The sequence below is a fragment of the Oryza brachyantha genome, chromosome 4, assembly GCF_000231095.2.
Source record: "Oryza brachyantha chromosome 4, ObraRS2, whole genome shotgun sequence".
Classification (NCBI taxonomy): Eukaryota; Viridiplantae; Streptophyta; class Magnoliopsida; order Poales; family Poaceae; genus Oryza; species Oryza brachyantha.
In genome coordinates, this window is record NC_023166.2 from 4,795,869 (window position 1) to 4,818,874 (window position 23,006).

Below are 23,006 nucleotides of genomic sequence, written 5' to 3' on the forward strand. Positions count from 1 at the left end.
TATTACCTAACTTATTACACACAATCGCTATTTAAAGCATATACCTAAAACAAACTGTTTTATTTATAGTTATTGCCCTACATGGATTCTACCCTTTTTCTAAATCAATCTGCATCTTTCCAGGGCCCAATCAGACTCCTTTGCTGATCTGATTCGTTTTTTATTGGCTCTATCCGATTAGTCCGATTGCCGCAATTCTTGTCTGATTCGGTTATGTCCTCCCATTTTTCTCTCCAACGGCTAAATCCAAATTTTGCTATTAACACTTTGCTCCTTATTTCAGAATGATTTTATTGTTCCGGAATTCTCTCTTCTTAACTGATTCTCTTATCAATCGGCTGTTTCTCTATTTTCACCGTACAGTTCCAACAGTTTCCTGTTTTCCCGCACAATGCCTAACGATCATCTTCCTATTGCTTATTTTATAAGCTTCCGTACCCCTTCTCGATTCAGCCATTCTCTCCAATCTTCTGACCTTCTTGAGCCCCTGCAATCCCTTGCGATCATCTTCATGCCACTTTCCAACTTTTCGCTCTCAATCACCCTGATAATCGCCGCTTGAATCCTGCATTGCCACCGCTTGAGTTCTGCATTGCCGTCATTCGAGGATCACCAGCATCAACTCCGGCAATGGCTTCTTCAAGCTCTTCTTCACACGCAACAGCTACTACTCCCTACGAAATCCCTAAAGTAAGCTTTGTGATTCTCCTCTTTCTTCTGCTTCATTCTTTTTCTGCTTTTGAACACTGTTTTTTTGTTTCCGCCTACCTAGGGTTTACTGTTTGCTGCAAACCCTTTAAACATTTATATCTTTAGCCGATTTCGATTTCTCTTGCACTTATCGGCTCACAAGTAGACTGTATACTGCATTTGTACTTATTTCCTCGGACCAGTAGGCAATCCAGATCATACCGACATCATCTGTTTAGGGGCCAGTAGGATTCCCTTTAAGAATGCCTAACTGAACACATCAGACTGGACAAAGTCCTTTAGATCCTTCCCTAGCCCCCTAGACGTATGGAGGAACTGGCATTCCAGAGTTTATGAGTCTAAGTCCACTCAATAGGAAGAACTTGATATTAGGCATTGCATCGTCCTTTCTCTATAAGAAATGGAGAAAGATGAACCTCTATTGGCCTTAATGACTTCTTTGGACATGGGCTGATACTCCCACCTTGGTGGATGTGGTTATCTTAGTTGTACTGAATATTAGTGTGACCACCAATCCATACAATCTGAGGAACAATTTTCAGCATTGGCTGTAGACTAAGGGAGCGGGAAGATGGGCTAAGTATATTGACACTCATAGGAAGCCCTCCGGCCAGTAGACCATAGGGAACATACTGCGTTCATCAACCTGTGGCTAGAAAGATTTGTCTTCCATGGATAAACTTTGGGTCCCACCATCAATATGGAGTGCCTAGTAGAGCAGCTAGCCAATGGCAACGCAATCCCTCTTGGTCAATTCTTGCTTGGTGCAATATTCCAAATGCCGCATCAGGTTTCCCTCAAGCTATCGGCTGGACAGCCTGTAGGACGCATTGCTGGCCCTTGGTGGTTTTTGCAACTGAAAGTGCATCTAGCCCCTAAAGCGTGTTTTGGATGATTAATGACAATCCTAGTCAAGCATGTGTGCGCTAATGAGTTCTGATTGTAGAGAAGTAAACAAATTGGCTCATGAATGGATTGCGTGAAATAGTTTCAAGTGAAAGTGATCCAAAGGCAAATGTTGACGGAGTCGGAGCTATCAAAGATGATTTTTATTTTCATTTTTGAGTCATAGGACATCTACACTATTAAGAGGGGTCACTAAGTCACTACATGCATCCTTGAGAAAGTCATGAAAGTGCGAGTCTTAGTTTTTAGAAGATTTCCAGAGAAGCAGGACCGGATTGTCCGATACCTACTCACTACTTCAGCCTAAGTGTCGACTGGATGGTCTGACCCTTGAGCCCACATGATCCGGCCCCTGAAACTTTTCCTAATGACTAGCTAATGTTTGATAGCACTATATATTCCACATCGGGATTCTAACTGTTGGAGGGGCTGGCAGTTCAAACTCTAGGGTTCCGAGGTCAGTTATAGTCCATACCAAGCCTCCTCCACTAATCCGAACACATCCTAGAGTGATGAATGCAAGGATCTAGACTAGGGTTGTGAGTGATTTTGAATGTTCTTGAGTGAAGGATGGATCCATGTGTCATCGTGGTGACCTATTACTCTTGGAGTTTGATCTTCTAGACGGATAGGCGTCACCCGCGAGCCTCCAAGCTTTGTGGATCGCTCAGGATCAAGTTTGTGAAGGTCCGTGCATAACCTCTGCAAGGAAATAGGTAAGTTTCATAGTGGATTCTTGCACTTCTTCATAGAAGGCTACAGGGTAGAGCGGGTTGCATCCTAGGACGAGGCGAGGCGCCTTGATCTTGACCTTTGTGGTCGATCAAGGACTTGCTAGTCCCTAGGTATGAATCCGGAGACCCGTGTTAGCCTTGTGAGAGGAAGCCAAGAGAGGAAAAGGATCGAGAGAGATCTCGCTCGCAGGAGCGCCTCAACGGAGAGTAGGATCGAAAGATCTAAACTTCGGGATAAAATCACTCGTGTCTCTCTTTGTGTGTTTCCTGGTTTCTCTATTTCTACGACCTTTTTGCCTTCATCCTCTACCCACAAACACACCACGTTTCAAGGAAGTCCACTGTAAAAGGAGACTTTCAAAGTCACTACTTTTACTGACCGGACGGTCCAATGCTCGTACCCAGATGGTCCAGCCAAAGCTCTTGGCTCAACCCAAGAGCACCGACCAGGCGGTCCGGCCCCTGAGCCCGGACAGTCCAGCCCCTCTAACCGCTGCTTTTCAAAAAAATTTTTAGAGAAAAACTTATTCACCCCCCTCTATGCTATCTCCCTAGGACTTCAATTGGTATCAGAGCCTATTCTTCTGAAGAGTCTTAAAAGCTTGAAGTGATCCAAGATGGGAGACAAGGCAGTGAGGAGAAGGCAAAGCCGGTTCATCTCAAAAATCGCCCAAGTCTAAAAAGGGACTATCCTTTGAATTTGATTACACTAAATCAAATTCTTCTCCTTCTACCGTATCCTTGCCTTCCAGACATGCCCCTCATTTTGATGGAACATATTATATGGGGCATGGAAGCACAAAATGAAGCTTTACTTCATCTCTTTGCATCCAAGTGTTTGGACAGTTGTGTGCACAGGGGTAAATGATATGCTGGAGGAGGGACAAGAGTCTGTACCAGCACAAGAGCTTCTCATCCACCGCAACGCTTAAGCGGCGAGTGTGATACTCAATGCATTGAGCCTAGAGGAATTCAACAAGGTTGATCAGCTCGAGGAAGCAAAGGAGATTTGGGACAAGCTACAAGTGGCTCATGAGGGATCACAAGGGGTTCAAGAATAAAAAATCGAACTCCTTTAAGGGAAGCTCGGGAGTTTCGTCATGGAGGATGACGAGATGTCGCAAGAAATGTATGACCAGATGATGGTCATTGTGAACAAGATACGTGGCCTCGGGGGTGAAGACATGACGGATCACATGGTGCTGAAGCGCTTGCTCCGGGCAATTTCACCAAGAAACCCTACCTTGGTGACTTTGATTTGTGAGTCAAGCAGATTCAAGAAGCTCTCCACTAGTGATGTGCTCTCAAGAATCATATCACATGAGGTCTTGGAAGAGGAGGTGAAGGAGGTCAAGAAGCTCGCTATTTCCACCGCTCATGCCAAGAACATGGAATTGGCATTCAAGGTGAAGGGAGCTACCTCCAAGGCAAGAGAAGAGACTTCAAGTGACTCGGAGAGTGAAGATGAAAGAGCTTGCTCTCTTGGTCCACCAGTTTAAGAGCTTTCTCTGCAACAAGTCCAAGTGGCAATCCAAGAAATCTTCCTATGAATGCGAGGAGTTTGGGCATTTCATAGTGGATTGCCCGAAGCTTGTCAAGAACAAAGAGAGCAAGCCCAAGTACTTCAAGAAGAGGCCCGGAACGGCACACGTTGGGGAGGAATGGTTCTCTAGAGATGATGAAGGCAACAAGAAAGATGATTACAAGGGAAATGACTCCAAGGGAGTAGGTGTCGTCACCGTGGCTATCTCTTCATCAAGTACGTAGCGACTCTTCCCCAACATGAGTGACGACGATGATGACCATACACCGTTGGACTTACTCAAAGTTTAGGCATAGGCTAAGGAGCACAGTTAAGTGCCATGGGCGATATCGACTGACGCCTGCCCGAGTGCGGCCATGGGCCCATAACATAGGCGTACCATTGATTCCTGATTTTGAAGGAAATCACGAATTTCATATTACCGCTATAAAACTCGTAACATTCCTTAAAAACAGCATGATATCCATTATGCCAGCACCAAAAATTTCGGCCCGCTTTGCCCTCAAGGGAACATAACAATATTTAGCCCAGTAACGGAATTTTCTAGCCGTTAGGCCCAGCAGTGGCCCATTTAAGCCTCCCGATACCCCGTCCGTTCATCTTCTCCGCTGTGCTAATCACTGTAGCCCCAATTAGCTCCAGTGACCTCGTGCTCACCAAAACCCTAGCCTCCACGCCTAGAGCTCCAGCCTCTCCTCCGCCCATCGTACCCGTGCTACCCCTCCAGCCCACTAAAGAAAGCTCCCGATGGCTTCCTTGGTGGATTCAGGAAAGACGCTACCGTTGCACGCCTGGTAGTCTTCCATCATCTCTGATCAGAACCTCTCCATCCTCTCTGGAGCTGGCCTGATTCAGACCAAGGAAGTAGCCGGGTTCCGCAGCGCTCTCGGTGAGGAGTTTCCTACCCCCGACTCACGGGAAGTGGTAGTTTTTGAGCCTTTCTTTGAGCGGGGTTTCAGGCTGCCAGTGTCTTCCTTCTTCCGGGGTTTGTTGGACTTTTATGTGATCGAACTCCATCATTTGAATCCCAATTCCGTTCTTCAGATCGCAGTGTTTGTATACACTTGCGACTCCTCCCCTTGGAATCCGCCCTCACTTCAACCTCTTCTGTCATTTGTTCACCGTTAAGCCCCAACCGAACTAGAATCATCCATCGGTGGTGGGCGGCGCAGGCATTCAGCTCCGTGAGGGGAGCATGAAAGCTTGGCTATCCCTGCCCATGAAAACGTCTCTCAAGGGCTGCCATGCGGCATGGTTTTATTGTTCTAACCTTGCCGACTCCCTTCCTCCCTTTGTCGACCACGCCCAGTAGCTCGGGAGGCCTGGTCGTCTCTTTCAACTGCCGAGGAGATGCCACAAGTGAACTCTCTCCTCAACCTGATCGAGAACTTGAAGACTGCCGGCCTAACCGGTGTTTGGCTTACTCGGCATTTCATCCATCGCTGGATCCAGCCTCTTAAGGACTGGGTCCGATTTGTCTTCAATTACATTGGGAGTGACGACCAAGCTTGGGAGACCACGAAGACACTTTGGCCGGCGGATATCCGATCGCGAGCCCACAGGCTATTTGCTCCGAACACCCCCATCCAGGCCGATGCCTCCGACCTTCCGTCTCCGTTCAATGTTGGGAATGCCCCACCGCCAGTGAGTCCTCCACCTTTCTGAAGATTTGTTTTCTACTTCTCGGGTATTCGCCTCGGCCTATCCTACCCCCCAAGTCGAGCGTTGCCCGTGCTCAAGAGGGGGTCGGAAGCTTCAGTTGACGAGTCGGCCGCTAAGAGGATGGCGTTTGACCCGAACACCGAACTCGCCGGGGTGCCCGAGGATGACGATGCTCTGACCTTGGCTCGCTCTCAAAGCCCACCTTCTTTGAGACGCTTGAGGAGGCCCTTCTTCAAGATGGGATCAAGGTAACACGACTTAGAATTTTGCCATGATCCGAGTAGGACTCTTATGTTTGCCAAAGTCATATCACCTAGTTTCTTCGTCAGGAAATCAAGCGACATCGATCTGGCTGCACCGACCGGGCCTGGGGATGCTCAGCCCCCGGGTCAGGCGGCAGCCGTGCCTCCCGCCGCCTTGAGCCTGGCCCTGTCGCAGCGGCTAACCCCGTGATGGGGCCAACCACCGAGACGGCTCTGGCGATCGCCCCGACCTCCACCGCAGCGCCGACTATGGAGTCAGACGTGCCCGCGGTGCTACCACCCACAGGCACTGAGGAGCCAAGTACTGGGGTGTCCGTTCCGCTGGTCGTAGCTACGACCTTGGCGACTCTTCCTCCGAGGTCCCAAGATAGGCGCACCGACCGGGCCAGGATTGACCCTTCGGACGACTCGAAGGACATTGCCAAAATTGAGCGATACATCGAGAAGTCGGTGAAGCTCATGAAGGTACGCTCGTTAACCGCTTCCTGGTGTGTGCGACCCTGTTAACTCTTAATGTGTCATTCAGGGGATCAAAGCACGCTCCAAGGCGAAGTTGGAGGCCCTTCAGTCGCTGGATCCTCTGTTGGTAAATATGGATGCCCTGCGGCAGGGTCGCGATGAAATCTTGGCCGGGTGAAGGCCATGGAGAGCTGCTGGCAAGGTGAGATAGCCGACCTTCGCGTGGAGCTGGTGTCAAGTACCGCTCAGATCAAAGGTGTGACGATCTGTCTTTGGTCATTGTTTTTCCTTCGTTGCTCAAGATGATCTTCTTTCGCCAGATCATGATGCAACCTTGAAGGAGCTGAAGAAGTCGAACACTGGGCTGCAGGCCAAGCGCTCCAAGCTGCTGGCGATGAAGGCCAAACTTGAGGCCGAGCGCTCCCAGCCGTCGGCTTCGAAGTCCGTGCTGGAAGCCGAATGCACTCGGCTCAAGATGGCCAAGGACACCGCCGTCGCCGAGCTTGTGGGTAAGTTTTTCTTAGCCCTTCCTTCGTTCCTCCCTTCTGGGCGATCCCTGACTCGTATGCCACTAGCAGAGGCACAGTCCCGGGTGAAGTCTGTGGTGGAGGCTGCCGAGGCCAGGACCCAAGAAGCTGAGTTGGCTCGGGACCGACTCATCAAAGTCGCCCTTAACATGCTCGGGGCGACGCCACTGTTGGCGCAGGTGTCACACCCGGAGTTTCGTCCTAAGCCTAAATCGTAAAAAGAAATCCGTAAAAAAACAATTGGCTTAATTAACTCAGGAAAAATCCCTCTAAAAGGAATTAATTCAATTAAATCGAGGCTCGCAAATCGACTAACAGGATTTAAAATTAAATTGCAGAAGTATAAAATTTGGCCAAACAAATTAATTTAAAACTCGGCAAAAGTGGGGTTTTCCTTTTTCCCTCCTTTTTCCTTTCTTTTTCCCTTCCTTCTCAAATTGGGCCGAAGTCCAATTTTCCTCCCTCTCTCTTTTTCCTTTTTCTTTTTCTTTTCTTTCCTTCCCGGGCCGGCCCAGCCGAGCCGGCCCACTCCTCCTCGGCCGGCCCAGCCGAGCCGGCCGCTCCCTCCGCCCGCCAGCGCGCGCCCCCCCTGGGCCGCGGCTTCGGCCCAGCTCGCCGCGCGCCCGCGCCGCGAGTCCGCGCCGCCTCCCTCCTCTCTCGCGCGCCACTGATAGGTGGGGCCCACCTGTCAGTGACTGTTTCGGCCGCCCGCGCCCGCGCCGCGCCGGCCGAGTCCGAGTCCGCCGCCGCGCCGCAACCGCCGCCGCCGCATCCGCCGCCGCCGAGACCGTGTCGTCGCCGACTCGGTCTCCAACCTCCGCCCGCCCTAGCCGGTGCCGCCACCCTATAAATCCCGAGCCGCCGCGCGCCGTCGCTCACTTTCCGCCGTCGCTCGTGTCGCCGCCGCGCTGCTGCCTCTCGCCGCCGCCGCGCAACTTCGTCGTCGGACGCCTTCGCCGCCGTCCAGCCGCGTCTTCACCTCCGCGCCGCTGTCACCGACCGGTCACCGTCCTCGTCGTCGCCGGTGAGCGTTCCCGCGCCGCGCATTCCTCCGTCGCGTCGTCGCCGTCGCGCCCGGTCGCCTCGCCGCCGCCGATCGATCTCCGCCGCCACCGCCGATCTCCCGCACCCACCCACGTCGCCACCTCCGCCTCAGTCTCGCCGACCCGTCCGTGCTCTCGCCGCCGCCAGTGAGCGTCCGCACCCTCTTCCCCTCTTTCTCCCCCTTTCCGGCCGACCGCCGCCGAGTCGCGCGCCGTCGCCGGACGAAACCGAAGCTCGCCCCTCCTGCCGGCCGCCGTGGTCGTCGTCGCCTCTACGTCGCCGACGTCTGGCCGCCGTCGCCTGCTCCCGCGCGTGTCGCGCCGTCGCTGCTCGCCAGCCGCCGTCGCCGCTGGTCTGCCGGGTTGCGCCCGTGCGTCGCCGCCCCGGCCGTCGTCGCCGTCGCGTCGTCGCCACTCGCCGGTCGTCGCCGTCACGTCGTCGCCGTCGCGCCGCCGTCGCCGTGCGCCGCCGCCGCGTCGCCCGCCGCTCCCGCCGGTCGCCGCCGTCCGCCCGAGCCGCACTCGGCGCCCCTCCTCTCTGTTCCCTCTCGCTGACGAGTGGGTCCCACCCGTCAGTCGGTCCCCGCGCCCGCTTCCACTCTCCTCCCGTGGGTCCCGCGTGTCAGTCTCTCCCTCTCCCTCTCTCTCACCGATAGGTGGTCCCCACCTGTCAGCCGTCAGCTTCCTCTCTCCTCGCTGACGTCAGCAGCCCCATTAATTGCGCAATAATTGATTTAGGACTTTTCTGTTTAGTTAAAAACCCAGAAAACTTCTAAAATTCATAAGTAATTCATCTAGTCTCCGTTTAGGTCCATTCAAATTTCATTAAATTCATAAAATTATCAAGAATCCATTAAAAATAGTTTCTTTTACTGTTTTAGTAGAGTTTGTGCCTGTTTTATTTATTTTTGTGCTCTGTCGCTTAGATTCGGACCCTGCCGAAGAGCCGGTTTACTTCGAGATCGTCGCCGAAGTTCCCCAAGGGCCAGAGCAAGGCAAGTGACACTCATCCTTGAGCATATTGAACCCATTATTGCAAATTCCCCGCTTATTTATTTCAAATATGCATTGTTTTAATTAAAGTACTTACTTTATGCTATTTTCGGGTAAACCTTATTGTTATGCCGTTGTTTATCCAACTTTATTCATGGCTGGACCAGGGGTAAATTGACTAGAGTTAGGCCTAGGTTAATGCTTAGCCATGCTTAGAACAAATAGCTCATGGGATCACATTTAATCATGCTTAGTTCTGAATAGTTCGGATATTGATTCACTACCCGGTTCGGGTTGATGTCAACTAAAATATTGATAATGGTGGGCTGTGGGTGCATGGTTTTGAGAGTCGCACCCATGGTAATTAAGGACCGGTTCACGGGAAACCCTGGAAGTAATTAAGTGCTAACCACATGCCGAAATGGGTAAGGTGGGATTTGGAGCATGACTTCGAACTATTTGACGTACCCAGGCAAGGGTAGGTGTGATGGAGTATGGACGGGCAATCGTGGTGTAACGAAAGCTTCTCCTGCTTCCGGATCTACCAAGGCATAAGAGGGGACTGCCCGACTTGGTGTAAAGGAGGGGGTGAAACCTGAAGTGTGGTGCGATTAAATAGGGAGGGTTGTGTAACGGGTCCTATCACGGTCTCCTTTCCGGTATACCATGGTGGTATGTCGGCGCACGTTCAAGTGTAGTGGAGTCGTGTCTTGTGGGTACAGTAGTACACCTCTGATCAGAGTATAAACTATTCGAATAGCCGTGCCCACGGTTACGGGCGAACTCCCAGCTTCACTGTGATTAGTGAACCCTAATAACTTGAGTAAATTGGTTTTCACTCGGGACTACTACAACGTGGTGTAACGTTGAGTAGTGGTTGGGCCTGTTGCAACGTGGTGTAACGTTGAACAGTGTTGTGGTACTTTACAACTGCTTATTTTTATTTATGCTTTAGTATACGTAATTGCCTTTATTCTTTAAGCTCTGTTATTTATTTAAACTGCTGCTTTGTCGCAACTACCCCTAGCCTGTCCTTGTAAATCCCGTTGCGTCATTTGTTCCCCCTTGTCCGTGTTACTTGTTGAGTACGGTGGTTTGTACTCAGCCTTGCTTAATTTTCCCAACCCAGAGCTAGAAGCAGAGTCCGATGGAGGTGCCTCTCAGGAGTGAGCTGTTCCGCCGTCGAAGTGTTGCCTGTGGACTGGAGCCGTACCCGCTGGAGCTAGTCTACCCCTTTGTTTTTCTTTCCGCTGCATTTCCGCTAGAATAAGTGTAATTTTCAGTTGTTTCTAAGAACGATGGTTATGTAATAAACATTGTCTTTTTGTGTACCCTGGCTGGTCCTGGACAGGGATTTAATACACAATTAAGTTCAGAAATTCGTGTGAGGAATTTCTGGGCGTGACAGCAGGGCTCCTCGTCTGTCAGCATAGACAGGGTAGTTCAGTAGCTAGAGAAGATGCCTGCGGCCCACAACGCCGAGTTGCGAGAAACGGAGAAGCTGGCAGCTAGCCATGCTCTCGCCATCGTAAAGTCGCTGTATCCCCGGGTGGAGGTTGATGCCGTTTGCAACGGGTTCGCTAACGACTGCGACGAGGCGACGACGATGAAGTACGTCAACGAGGCGTAGAAGGCTGTGGAGTCGGTCGCAGATGACCTTGGCCTGTAAAGAAGTAGGAGAACTTGTAGTAGTTAACCATGTTCTAGGTGAACTATTGTGATGTGATTTTATTTGATCTATTTGGTTTAGAGTCTCTTGCTGTGGTGTGTTTTATTGTCATGTGACGAGTTATCCTCTCGGTGTGTGCCTGCCCCAGCAGCCCCCGAGCGGACTTAGCCGACGCGGAGCTTAGCGTAGTGTTACACGGTTTGGTGGGAAGCAAGGTGTGGCCGAGCGGATGTGCCACCGCATCAAGACTTCGATTGACTAACAGTTACAGGGCTCCTTGGCAGTAGATTTTATTAAAAAGAACCTGAAGTTAAAGTACATTGTAGCCCCCGACTATTCTCCTGAGTGGGGATCAGTCATGGAGGGCAGTCAAGGGTAAAAAAAGAAAAAAATACAAGAAATCGACTATGTGTGGAAGGGACGTAGCTGTTCAATGTTCCATGAATTCTCTAGCAGCCTTCCGTCTTCCATCCTTAGTCGGTATGAGCCAGGCCGAGTGACTTCAGCTATGACGTAAGGCCCTTCCTAGATTGGGGAGAGCTTGTGTCGATCCTTGGTGGTCTGTACTTTGCGTAAGACCAGGTCGCCGACTAGGAATGCCCGGGTGCGAACATTCCTATTGTGGTATCGGCGAAGCCCTTGCAGGTAGCGTGTCGACTGGATGGTCACGATGTCCCTGGCTTATTCCAGCCTGTTGAGGTCATCTTCCCTGGCCGTATCTGCCGTGGACTCGTTGTAGTTGCATATGCAGAAGGACTCGTGGTCGATTTCGGTGGGTAGGACTGCTTCTGCTCCGTACACGAGGAAGAAAGGCGATTGTCTTGTAGCACGGCTGACGAATGTGCGGAGTGCCCAGAGTACTTGCGGCAACTCTTGCACCCATCGTGTGGCGTAGGGATGTAGTCGGTCAAAGACCCTGGTTTTGATTCCTAGAAGGATAATGCCATTAGCTCTTTCGACTTGCCCATTGTTCTTCGGGTGTGCTATGGAGGCGTAGCAAATCTTGATCCCACGCTCTTCGCAAAAATCTTAGAAGACTCCAGAGATGAACTGCCTACCGTTAGCCGTAATGATACGGTTCGGAATGCCGAAGCGGTAGATAATGTTCTTTATGTAGTCCCTCGCATGTGTCGAGTTGATCGTGGTGACCGGTTTTGCTTCTATCCACTTGGTGAATTTGTCGATTGCGACGAACAACTGGGTGAACCCTCCTGGTACCCGCTTGAAGGGCCCGACAATGTCGAGTCCCTAGACGGCGAACGGCCAGGAGATTGGGATAGTTTGCAGTTCCTGTGCCGGCACGTGTGTTTGCCTTGCGAAGAATTGACACCCTTCGCACCTCCTAACCAACTCTTGCGCGTATGTGATGGCGGTTGGCCAGAAGAACCCTTGCCTATAAGTTGTTCCGACCAGCATCTTGGCCGAGGCGTGGTTGCCACATAGGCTCGAGTGGATCAACTGGAGTATGTGTTTGCCCTCATTAGGGAGCACGCAACGCATAAGAATGCCCGACGCGCTTCGCCAAAGGAGCTCTTCGTCCGACACGATGTAGCAGTAGCTTCATCGGCTGACGCGTTCGACCTTGCTTTATCAGTCGGGAGGACTTTCTTCGTGAGGAACTTTATGAACGGAGTTCTCTAGTCATCAGTGACGACTGCGACTGTGCGGTCGTCGGAGTTCGATGGTTGGCCATTGTCTCCTGCATCTTCTGCTTCACCTGGGGTTGGTTTGTGTTCATCCTTCTTCTTGACTGTAGGCTTCGAGGTGTTCAACGAATATGTCGGTTGGCACCTGCAGCCGCTTTGAGTAGAGATTGGCTAGTTCGTCAGCGTCTTCGTTGTTGTGCCGCAAGACGTGGACCTGCTGGACTCCTACGAACTTGTCTTCAAACTTGCATACCTCCTGTCGATAGGCTTGCATGTTTTCATCGGCACAAGTCCATTCATTCATGACCTAGTTGACGACTAGTTGGGAATCTCCACGAACAAGCAGCTGCCTAATCTCGAGGGATATAGCTAACCGTAGCCCGTGAAGGAGAGCTTCGTACTCGGCTACGTTATGCGAGGCCGGGAAGTGGATCTGGAGCACGTACTTGAACTTTTCGCCGTTGGGCGATATAAGCACCACTCCAGCCCTAGCCTCCGACATTTGTAAGGAACCGTCGAAGTACATTGTCCAATGGGGCAGCTCATCTGGCGCGGTTTCCAATTGCACGTCGGTCCACTCAGCCACGAAGTCGGCAAGCGCTTGTGTCTTTATTGCGGTGCGGGGCTTGAAGGTGATGTCGTATGGCATCATTTCCAGTGCCCACTTCGCGATGCGGCCTTGCACTTCCTTGTTGTGTATGCTATCGCCGAGTGGATAGGATGTGAGGACTGAAACCTGGTGGGCTTGGAAGTAATGAACGAGCTTCCTTACCGTGATCAGGACGCCGTAGAGCAATTTCTGAACTTGGGGAGACTTTAACTTGGACTCCCAAAATACTTCACTGACGAAGTAGACTGGTCACTGGACCAATTGAGCGTGTCCCTCTTCTTCCCGCTGGACCACAAGGACCGTGCTGATGACTTGTTTTGTGGCCGAGACGTAGAGTAGGAGCGGCTTGTTTGGGTTGGGCGAAGCCAGCACGGGGGGAGAAGTCAAGTATTTCTTGAAGTCCTCGAAGGCTTCTTGCGCTTCCGGGGTCCATGCGAAGTGGTTGATCTTCTTTAGTAGCTTGAAGAAGGGCATCCCCCGGAGGCTGAGTCGTGAGACGAATTGGCTAAGGGCCGCCATGCATCCGGCCAACTTCTAGACGTGTCGGGGCTCGCTAGGAGGCTTTATGTTGAGTATGGCCTAGACTTTCTCTAGGTTAGGTTCGATGCCTCATCGGGATACGACGAAACCAAGGAGCATGCCGGAGGGGACACCAAACGCACACTTCTCGGGATTTAATTTCATCCTGTAACGTCGAAGGTTGTTGAAGGTTTCCTCTAGATCATCTAGCCGGTCATCCTTTTTCTTCAACTTTATGACCACGTCGTCGACGTATGCTTCCACGTTTCGCCCGATCTGGTCGTGGAGGCAACCCTGGATGGTCCGTTTTTTAGACCGAACGGCATTGTTATGTAGCAGTACGCGCCGAATGGTGCGATGAAGAAGGTCTTCATCTGATCGACATGTCTTAGGCTGATCTGGTGGTAGCCCGAGTAGCAATCGAGGAAGCTGAGTAATGCACAGCCAGCCGTCGAGTCAACGACTTGGTCGATGCGCGTTAGACCAAACAGATCCTTAGGGCATGCCTTGTTAAGGTCTGTGTAATCCAGACGCATTCGCCATTTGTTGTTCTTCTTTTTGACCAAGACGGGGTTGGCCAACCAGTTGGGGTATTTGACTTCTTTAATGAAGCCAGCCGCGAGCAGTTTGGTCAACTCCTCCTTAATCGCGTCTTTCATGTCTTGTGCGAAGCGGCTAAGACGTTGCTTAACTGGCCTAGCGTCATCTTTTACGTTCAAGGAGTGCTCAATCACTTCCCTAAGGACTCCCAACATATCAGACGGTTACCAAGCAAAAATATATTTATTATTTCAGAGGAAAGTGACGAGCGCAAGTTCCTATTTAGAATCTAATTGAGCTCCTACGAATGTAAATTTAGATGAGTCGGCGAGGTCGAGGGCGATCTGCTTCTTCTCGTTAGGGTGATCTTTGCTGCCTTTTGAGATGGTAAATCGTCGTCCTCCATCTTGCGCGTCGAGGCATCGCGTATCTGCTCCCGGCCGGCCTGCTCTTCAACCTGTTGTGCAATTTCGCAACTTTCCGCCCCGCAGCTGAAGGCCTGCTTGATGTCGCTGCACAGGGTGATTACGCCATGTGGTCCGGGCATCTTGACCATAAGGTAGGTGTATTGAGGGACCGCCATAAACTTCGCTAGCGTGGGTGGCATGGTACGCCGTCTCGAAGTCAGCGACTTCAAAGCAGATGTTCTCCGTCCGGTACTTGTCCTTTGTTCCAAAGGTAACCAAAAGAGTGATCTGCCCGAGTGGTGTTGCTGATAGCCCGGGAATGACCCCATGGAAAGGGCGCATTGCTTGGACGTAGCTCCGACCTCGGAATTTTCATGTCGTCGAGCGTCTTGGCGAAGAGGATATTGAGGGTGCTTCCTCCGTCCGTGAGCACGCGCTTCAACTTGACGCTCTTGACGACTGGGGCTAGCACCAGTCGGTACTGCACCGGGTAAGCCACTCGGTCAGGATGATCCGAGCGGTTGAACGTGATTAGGACTTCCGACCATCGTAGGTACTGGGGGACATCCACCATTGTGGTGTTTATCTCCCTTGATGCGAGCTTCAGCTTCCGCTTGGACTCGTATCGGAGCGGGCCTCCAAAGATATGGTTTAGCTCGGCTTGCGGGTCCTAGAAGTCATTGTCTTTCTTTTCAGCGGGCTTCGTCTTGCTTGGCCCGGCGGCCCCCGACTAACCTTTGGCTAACTGCTCTATGTAGTGATGCATAACAAAGCAATCTTTGGCCAGGTGGGAGGACTTCAGATGGTAGGGGCACTTGCTGTTCATGACTTTATCATAATCAGACATCTTGGGGCGCTGGATGGGCTGTCGATCTACGACGGTGACCAGCTCCTCGGGCTTACTTTTCTGTGAGTCCGAGTCCTTGTGCTCCTTCTTCTTTCCTTTGCCCGACGGCTGTCCGTTCTCCTCGTGCTTGTTTCCCCGTGAGGCGAACATCACATCGGTGGCCGCTGCGTAGGAGTTAGCCATGTCAAAAAGATCCTTGACAGTGGTCGGCTCTTTCCTGGTGAATTTAGCGATAAATGGCTCATCGCGTACTCCTTTTTGGAATGCGGCGATGACCATGTCATCCTTTATGTCTGGGATGGAATTGCGGACCATTGAGAACCGTTTAATATAGGCCTGCAGGGATTCGCTTTTCCTTTGTTGGACTTGGTACAGATCGTACTTCGTCCTTGGCTGTTCGTACGTGCCCTGGAAATTGGCAATGAACCGGTCACGAAGCTCTACCCATGAGTCGATGGACCGTTTGGGGAGCCCCGACAACCAATGTCCGGCTGAATCGTCCAAGGCAACCGGTAAATTGTTGGCCATGGCTTTAGTATTGCCTCCTGCTGCCCGCATGGCCATGGAGTATACCGTAAGCCATGCTTTTGGGTCGGTGGAGCCGTCGTATTTCTCAATACCAGTGGGATTGAAACCTGTTGGCCAAGTCAACTGACTTAAGTTCTTGGTGAAGGTCGGGACGCCATCTGTCATGTCATTGTGGGAGCTCTCGGGTGATCGATGCCTAGATGCCTTGCTATGTCTTCGGCGGTCCCGGTCGTGGCGACAGTCTTCCCGGCGTCGGTGTTCGAGCTTGTGCGGAGGTCGGCGGAGTTTTCTTGATTGAGGCGCCGCTTCTCCGCCCTGAGCTCCTGGCGTTGCTGATCCAGTCGGCGAATCTCGTCATCGATGCGGCGTTGCCTCGCGACGTTGTCTCTCCTTTGCGCCGACTCGGGAGAGTGCCGGCGCGCTCTGCTTTCGCTATGCGGCCAGGACCTAGTCGGTTGCCAGGAGACGTTCGCCCGAGACCTAGGAAATCTGGATGATTGAGCCTTCGAACGAGCCGCTGGGGTGCCTGCTGTGCGCTGAAGGGAGTGCTGGATCACAGCAGTGGTCACCATGGCCCTGACCTTATTTATGGTTTGCACCACGAGTAGATCTGGCTGTGGGAGATGCTGGATGAAGTCGCCGAGTAGATCAGCGGCCGCACGGACGTTTTGCTGGGGCGTCTTGAAGACGTCATGCCCGCCGACATGTGTTTGGAGCAGATCGCGCTGCATCTTTCGAGATTGGAGTCGCAGCGCGGCGTGAGATTTCGTCGCTTGCCGTTCCCTCTCCTCTCACTCCTAACGTTCCTTCTCTTCCTCAAGTTGGCGCTCTTCTACTAGTCGGGCCGCCTCCTGCTCTTGCCGCTTGGCTGCAAAAGAAGGCGACGCCGGCTTGCTGGCGTCAAAGACTTCTCGAGGCGATACAAAACTTCCTGTGCTGCTACATGTCTCGGAGGTGTCGACTATAGGAGTCGGCGCCGCCTTGAGATTGGTTTCGACCTTCATCGGAGTCGCGCCCTGACTTGCCTGTCGGTCTGAGCTAGGAGAAAGCGTCTCGGTGTCGTGTGACCCAGATTGGATCTGAGTCTGACCCGATGCCTCCTTGTTGGGCTCGAACCGGCAAACTTCTTCGTCCGAGTTGGAGGAGCTTGAGTCGGTATACGACAATGCGCCGAACTGGTCGGTCTGAAGCTTGATGCCGCCGAACTTGAAGGTCGAGCCCGGCGGGGACTTCCTCTTCATGATGTTCGAGTTGAAGTCTATCGAACTTCACTGAAAGGAGCTTTAGATCGCACTACATGAACTCTAGTCTTCTGTGACGATTACATTATGACGATAACAGACTGTTTCCTGTCACTGACTACCTGCAGTGACGAAATGGTTGTCATCACAGATGGTAGGTCACTAACCATCTTATGTGACCACCAGAGGACATCGTCATTGATGAAGTGACGATAGTTCTCCTGTCATTGATGAATGACGAGACAAATTCGTCATAATAAAGTGAACCGAATAACGCCACGTGTATGATAACTAGATGACAAGGCGGGTGATGTGGCAAATGACGTGGCAATTCACATTCGGCCCATATAGCATGGGCTTTTTTATTTACAATTAGAATCAGCCCAAATGGCCCAAATATTTTTTTAACCAGCTATAAATTTGCTTTTACATTTTATTTCCATTATAGCCCAATAGTACAATTCTAGCCCATATTATGGACCAGGTCAATTAAAAAAATCACAGAATATAAACCAAAACCATTTGCATAATTATATTATAATCACATTCCAGCCATAATTAATTTTCCAGCACATACAAAGGCATGTTTTACAATACAGTATGTAATATGTTCCCATAAAAATCACAAAGCATGCATAAAAATGATCCATCCACCATCCAACTACACAAGTCCCAGCCGACTACAAAAATCCTGGGTTCCAGCAACCAACGCAAAAAAATTCCCGCCACCAAAAGTGCCAACCTGCAAGTAACCAGTAGCTTGCACCAAGTTCGAGCAGCTACATACACCACCAAGTTCCTGTAGGATCGAAACAGAGTTAAACAGACCTACCAGAGGGGGGTGAATGGTAGAGAAAACCAAAACCCAAAAATCTTTCGTGGAATAAAAGATTACCTCTGGTTAGCCGCTCCTGCGATTACCTCTGGTAACGCCGTCCTATGCCGCCAATCTGGTTACGCCGCTCCTGAAATTAACTTGATCGCGTTGCTCCTGTGCCGTCAATCAGATCGTCGAGATCCAGAGAAATACCGTTAGATGAAAGCAGAATCTGTAGATTGAATGCTCTCAACTTTATTGCTTCAACTAGTATTTTCAAAGTGCAACAACAACACTCCTCTCAAAATTGTTGATCTAGAATCAACAACTATTCAACTCTAATTTTCTAATTCTAAATCTCCAAAAAGCGTACCGAGGACATACCCCTCGGTACCTATTTATATCAACAAAATCTATCTCTGACTAGGAATCAGAGTCCTTATCCTAGTAGGACTTATCTGCAAAATTATCTCTAATTAGAATCCAAACCAAACCTCGGTGCTACAGTACCCGCGCGCTACAGTGTCCGAACATGAACAGTGCGCGGTCGCTACAGTAGTCCGACTCTGCTACAGTAATCCGGGTTCGCTACAGTAACCCGCACGGCTACAGTACCCGCATGGCTACAGTACCCGACCAACTCCTTTTCGCTTTTTCTCATCCGATCTTGATCCGATTTAATTCGCGATTTTTCCGATGCTTACACATGCAACATGTGAAGCCCGTTACGACTCCATCCCACACAGTGTTCCTCCACCATGTGCCATCTCGTATTCAACACTGTCACCCGGCATCCTTGATCGTCCGGACCTCAGCTCCTCCCTGAGCTTAGTCACGATCCCACCGCCGGTGACCAGTATTGACCTCCGAGAATCACGACTCTACTCCAACCATATCACATGGCATTCCGACCATCCAGACCTCGGTTCCTCCCTGAACTTAGTCATGGTCCGCATCCCTACCATCCAGACCTCAGTTCTTCCCTGAACCTAGTCATGGTCCTTACCAGCCATTAACCACAGTTGACCTTAAGTCACCTGCACACACAGAGACAAACAAACCGTTTCTGGGCACAGATATCGCAACCTGACCCGCATTAGTCACACACACTCACACCAACACAATAACTGTTTACCAACTAAATCTATCAATTTACAAGCCAATTGTTCATCACAAAATATAGATCATGAGTATGATCTTACAATCTCCCCCTTGATGAACACATTGGCAATAACTCCAAAATGTAACATTGTTTTTTAAAAAATAAAGACAAATAAATATGTCAAAAAGCATAAAATCGACTATATTAAAAATCGAAGCAAATTTTTATTAAGACAAATAAATATGTCAAAAAGCATAAAATCGACTATATTAAAAATCGAAGCAAATTATTTCTCCCCCTTTCAAGATGCATTTTGTATATTTCTCCCCCTTTGACGATGATTCATCAAGAATTTCAAAAGGAAAAATATAAAACATGTATATGCAATGCAATATTCAAAAACCTTGTCAAAATTTAACTCTTTTTTTTTCTGAGAGCGTTTGTAATATACCAAAAGTAATTCAAGAGCATGTATTGCAATAACAAGTTAGATAAAATGACTAGTTAGCTAACAAGCATGCATTCATGTTTAAACATGAATCATATCTATTACAATTAAGATCAAATCAACATTAAAAATTCATGATTTCAATGATTTATAATGCAACATATCTACTAGCCTAACAAGGAAAGAATGACAATCACATATAGACCAGAAGATTAAAACATTATTTCTCAAATTGACGTGCTCATTCTCAAGACAAACATATTTCGGGTACGTCCTTGTCGTAAAAACTATTTCCAAGGATTCGGCACCCATTATTTTTCACATCGAATATGTCCTTGTCGTCAAGACTGTCCAAGGATTCGGTATTCATTTTTTTCTTTTCTTTTTTCTTTTTTTTTTCACCACTTGAGACATTAAAAGAGCATATGAGGAATGTAAAAATCATCAAGCATAAATATGAACGCCAATCATCCAAATTAGTGCTAGTATCAATATTGCATATTTACTTAATTCAAGTAAAAGAATTATATGTCATGTATCATATCACTTAGATGTAAAAGCAATGACTCATATCAAAACATGGAAACATACAAGCTAAGCCAGTAGCCATAAAACCTAACAAGTATTGTTAGCAAGTACAAGAATATACTTAAAGCATATAACAAAGCTCTCTTTTTAATTTTTTTTAATTTTTTTGTTTTTTTTATATCACACCATGAATGCAAAAACGAAATCAAAAGAACAAACAATATACACACTACAAGGAACCAAAAAACTCCCCCTCAATTGATGCCAAAAGGACGCATAACTCAAAATTCTCCCTGAAAATAGGCAATTGAAAAGCCTACAACAAAAGCAGATGTCGAAACCTAAGTACTTGGGTTAGACAATAAAAACTTAGGAACCCAGTATTGAGACACACGACCAGAACCAATAGAAGCAAAACCAGTAGAAAATTCAACACGTTTTCGGTTGGAAGAAACTGCCTGAAACCGGTCTGACCGTGGATTTGGTCTAACTGATAGTCGGTCTGATCGCTGGTACAAAGTCGGTCTGACCGTCCTTCGAGAAGAAAAACTTGGTTTCTGTCACTTTGATTTTGCAAAACCAATTTCTCTTTCTTTTTTCTGTTTTCGAGCAAGTCTAAAACAAAAACCAACCAAGTGTCCGTCTTTTCCACAAAAAGAGCAATTATATTTTTCTTTAGAAATAGATGGTTTTGAACTTTTTGTTTTTGTTTCTTTCAGTGTTTCAGAAGGAGAGGACATAAAACCAGCAGACTTAAAAACTGTTTTTTCATTACTTAGTTTTGTCAAAGTTTTGAAACCAACACCCCTATTGCAGCTAGTCACTTTAGATTGATCCAAAATCATGTTAAGTTGTTTCTTACCATCAGAAAATCTTTTCAAGGAACTTTTCAAATAAGAAACCTCTTTTTCAAGATTAGCACAGTTTTTGCAATCAACCTTGACACTTTTACTATTATAACATTTGGGGCAAGAAAGCACTTCATTAGTTTTTACAATTTCTTCCATGTACTCAACACGAGCTAAAGCATATTTTAGCTTCATCTTGTTTGATGTGCATGTCGAGCAATCTAAAATATCACGGTGTTGTTTTAACTTTTTAGCACAAAGCACGTTAAACATCAAACTAGCATAAAAAGCAATTCGATATTTCTTCAACATCTTTTTAGTTAAAAACAACTCATCACAAGTGCATGTAAGCATGGCAAAACCAAGAGCAAAAGAAGATTTAGTTTTCAGATCATGTGAAATATTAATATCTCTAATTTTTGAAATTTCATGCATTAAAACCTCACAATTTTTGCAATCATCATCATTAGGAATAAGAGATTTTAATCTAGCAATTTCAGCATTAAGAGATTCAATTACAAACTCTTGTTTCTTATACATCTTCTCACATTTTTTATTTTTTGCACTTAAAATAAAAATAGCTTGTTCAAGAGAACTTACCTCATTGTCCTCACCCTCTGAATCTGATTCATCACGCGACATGAGGCAAACACCGGAGATGTGCCTTCCTTTATTTTCATCTTCTTCACTATCTCCATCTACATCACTTAGTGGCTCAAAGGCGACGCAGACTTGATCCAACATCTTCTTGAGAGATTCCTTTGACCTCCTTCCTTTGAATGAACTCCTCGGCTTATCATCCTTGAACTTGTCTCCATTGTCGTCCTTCTTCGCTCTCCCTAGCTTGGGACAATGAGATCGGATGTGATCTAGCCCTCCACATGCAAAGCAACGAATTGGACCTCCTCTTTTCTTGAACCTGATATTATTCATAGCTCGAGACAACTTGTTAATAAGCGCAGCCAAGTCCTCCTCCTCGAGTTGCTCGAGTTGATCATCGGACATGGCGTTAAACGCAGAAAAAGCATTAAGTGCCCATTATCAAAAGAGGATGCAGGAGAACCCAAAGCATTAGACATAGACTCAACTTTACGGGATAGAATATTCATCTCATGAGTTTTGAGTTTAGTGTAAAGCGAATCTAAAGTCAAAGCAGACATGTCTACAGACTCCTGAATAGATGTAACTTTCATCTCCCAAATAGACATATCAAGACCATTCAAAAAGTGTCGAGAAACTTCAGATTGAGAATAGTTCGTTTCAAAAGAAGCATCAACTGATCGAAGATTGCTTAAAACTTTATTGAAACGAGCAAGGTAGTCATCCAAGGACTCTCCAGATTTCATCTCAAATTTCATGTAATCTTTTTTAAAAACATCTTTGCGAAGTTCCTTGATATTGGAAGTCCCTTGATGAAAATTGTTTAGGGCTGTCCAAATCTCATTCGCAGTTTCAAGATGAGAAACACGATCAAAATCAGAACGAGATATTCCATTAAGTAAAATATTACGAGCTTTGCAATTATTTTCAAATTGAGTTTTTCGAGCAGCAGTATTAATCTGATCAGGAATTTCATAGGGATTTTCAACTTTTAACCAAATATCATAATCCTCAGCCATAATATACGATTTCATCTTTTTGCACCAATAGGGAAAATCAGTACCATCGAACACATGGGGCTTAGTTGAAAATTTATTAGCCATAGCAACCGAAGATCAAATAAAAATCAAAAAAAGATGCAAACGAGGCTCTGATACCACTTGTAGGATTAAAACAGAGTTAAACAGACCTACCAGAGGGGGGTGAATGGTAGAGAAAACCAAAACCCAAAAATCTTTCGCGGAATAAAAGATTACCTCTGGTTAGCCGCTCCTGCGATTACCTTTGGTAACGCCGTCCTATGCCGCCAATCTGGTTACGCCGCTCCTGAAATTAACTTGATCGCGTTGCTCATGTGCCGTCAATCAGATCGTCGAGATCCAGAGAAATACCGTTAGATGAAAGCAGAATCTGTAGATTGAATGCTCTCAACTTTATTGCTTCAACTAGTATTTTCAAAGTGCAACAACAGCACTCCTCTCAAAATTGTTGATCTAGAATCAACAACTATTCAACTCTAATTTTCTAATTCTAAATCTCCAAAAAGCGTACCGAGGACATACCCCTCGGTACCTATTTATATCAACAAAATCTATCTCTGACTAGGAATCAGACTCCTTATCCTAGTAGGACTCATCTCCAAAATTATCTCTAATTAGAATCCAAAACCAAACCTCGGTGCTACAGTACCCGCGCGCTACAGTGTCCGAACATGAACAGTGCGCGGTCGCTACAGTAGTCCGACTCTGCTACAGTAATCCGGGTTCGCTACAGTAACCCGCATGGCTACAGTACCCGACCAACTCCTTTTCGCTT

General features: G+C 48.2%; 1 protein-coding gene across 1 annotated transcript; it reads right to left on the bottom strand.

Annotated features, from left to right (window-relative positions):
* Positions 1 to 20,024: 20,024 nt before the first annotated feature.
* On the bottom strand, positions 20,025 to 21,688 carry LOC121054158. The gene is made up of 3 exons (XM_040523036.1): positions 21,192 to 21,688; positions 20,682 to 20,837; positions 20,025 to 20,036 (listed from the first exon to the last, which is right to left on the bottom strand). Exons 1-3 carry the CDS (start codon positions 21,594 to 21,596, stop codon positions 20,025 to 20,027), a joined length of 573 nt encoding a protein of 190 aa, XP_040378970.1. The 5' UTR covers positions 21,597 to 21,688.
* Between the last annotated feature and the right edge of the window lie 1,318 nt (positions 21,689 to 23,006).

Bases quoted from the DNA above. Each gene is read 5' to 3' on its own strand.
- LOC121054158 (XM_040523036.1), bottom strand. From the start codon at position 21,596: ATGTCCGATGATCAACTCGAGCAACTCGAGGAGGAGGACTTGGCTGCG. The intron at 20,838-21,191 runs GTAAGTTCTCTT...TGTGCTAAAAAG, and splicing joins CAGAGGGTGAGGACAATGAG to TTAAAACAACACCGTGATAT.